This window comes from Echinococcus granulosus, assembly GCF_000524195.1.
Source record: "Echinococcus granulosus chromosome Unknown EG_S00342, whole genome shotgun sequence".
Lineage (NCBI taxonomy): Eukaryota > Metazoa > Platyhelminthes > Cestoda > Cyclophyllidea > Taeniidae > Echinococcus > Echinococcus granulosus.
The window spans coordinates 3387-5486 of NW_020170722.1; the positions used below are offsets into that span (position 1 = coordinate 3387).

General features: G+C 43.8%; 1 protein-coding gene across 1 annotated transcript; it reads left to right on the plus strand. All coding sequences in view use genetic code 11, as the record gives it.

Annotated features, from left to right (window-relative positions):
- Window positions 1-125: 125 nt before the first annotated feature.
- EGR_11039 (hypothetical protein) lies at window positions 126-1192 on the plus strand (the record flags this gene model as incomplete). Its single annotated transcript, XM_024500288.1, has 2 exons — window positions 126-401; window positions 1049-1192. 2 exons carry the CDS (start codon window positions 126-128, stop codon window positions 1190-1192), a joined length of 420 nt encoding a protein of 139 aa, XP_024345297.1.
- Between the last annotated feature and the right edge of the window lie 908 nt (window positions 1193-2100).

Here is a 2100-nt window from a genome sequence, read left to right on the forward strand (position 1 = left end):
AATTAGTCTTTCCCCCTAGTACATACGTCAGGTGTTTTCACACAAAGTGATCCACTTGACTACACTGGGGGTGCCTACATGAGTAATTGGTATGGATGTCGACCCATGCAAAGGTAATATGAGATATGCTCCCTGCTGCTACAGTTACCGGCATCAGCAGCAATGATGCCATGAGTAAGTGGTGGGGCCTCATTTTGTACCGTCCACATGAATTCTCCAAGAATTCAGATGATACTCCTAATAAGGATGGCAGGCAACGAAGGCATCAAATTGGATCCAATGGATATCTACTGCAAGCACAGCCCAGCAATGGGACACGTAATCTTGCACCGGAGTGCCACTCAAATGATGTCGACGTCTTGATGACGATTGCAAAAGACGAGTCGTTATTGGCATTGCTGGTAGTGGTGGTTTTTCACCCCATAGAACGTGCTTTTGTATATGTGAACATACAGTTTGCATGGTAAATGCATAATTCGGTCCTTGGTGGAACTACACAAGAGTAGCACAGTGCATTTGCTTTTGAATGCAAGAATTCTTGATCTGTGAAAAGTTACCACAAATGCTGCATTTGAATGACGCAGCCACACTGACAGGTCTCTTCGTGTTTCATGCTTCTAGATCAGAGGATACGTGGCTGGGTGTAGACAGGGGAAGGTTTTGTTTGCCGTTTTTTGTTAATCGTAGCTTCCCACTTCCACCATTGTTCTCTTAACACGATTTTTTGCTTGAGCTCAAGAGTCACATATGTGTGACGCCTATGTTTTAAAAGCAGGAAGGTAGATCGAATGAAGGGAAATGCGCCAATGGTCATACATGCCGTGACAGTAGAACACAGTGGTTGGTGACTACTTTTTCTCTGTTGTTACATTCATTTACTTACTCGACGGCGGCCATAATGATGAAAGTTTTAGCTCGATGCCTCGTACGCAGTTGTAGCGACTCTCAGCCACGGGGTACGATAGTCGGATCTCTCTTCGGTGCCTTTTTGGTGATAGTAGGCGTTGGATAATTGGCCCAATTCCGTTGTCTTCTGCGTCGTTGCAAGCAATCACCATCGGTAGTTGACGAGGTACACGGTGTTCTGTTACCACCACCGTCACTACCACCAAATTTAGCTAACGCAGGGGTCTACGCGCCTGCCCTGGAGTTGCGTGTGCCCACCTACCCGGAGTCCGTACCAAAGCTTTGAGTGTCGTCTCCAGTATTCAGTGTAGTCACTTCCATTTTTTTGCAACAATTATCAAGTTAGAATCGATGACATGGTACATTCTGTAAGCCTGTAGCATGAAGCACTGAAATAGTCAGTCTTTTTCTTCTGGCAGCGATTCCACGAGGAACAGCACAAGACTGCCTAAATCTGTCACCCTCTCCATTCCTCTTCACTAACTCTCCCTTTCCAAGCTGTGATGACGTCGCGGTAATTTTGTATCACTAGTTTTTTTGTTGGTCCATAATTTTGTACACATTTAACTTCCATTGGAAATGCAAAGAAATATGTGAGGTTAAGCGAACTCATTTCCTTGTTGATCGATATGAACGAAGTGTGTGAGCTAAGGCGACACATTTTAAGCTGAGGTATCACCATCTCTGGTATCGGTGAGTGAAACATTCAGGTTCGAAGCCATTTGAATTCAGAGGAACTCTCTAGCATAAGTAAATGCAAGATCTGAAAGATGTTTATCGTAGACGGCTTAACTAAGACACCGATTTGCAAGCACTCTGATAAGTGTTGCGATGTTGCTTTTGCGTTGCTGCAAGTGTGATGGGAAGCCATGGTGGTGGCAACGTGTGAGGTAGAGCGAAACAGGGCAGAGCGGAGCGATCTTTTTCTCTCACTGGAGCTTACTTGTACCGTTACTTGTTCACTTTCCTCTCTTAGTTTATTTCGTCTATTTCCTTGTTTTCTGTGCGTATGATTTTGCTGACCTTTAATTTTGACACGTTTGTTCGTTTCAACCTCATCTACAATGTCTTCCAACTGAAATTGCATTTGATTTGGAGTTTTGTTATCCAATTATTATTATTTTTCTTCACAATTCCAACACAATAACACTGAGCTTTGACGTTTCTTTATGCAGTCCTTCCTAACTGCATTGC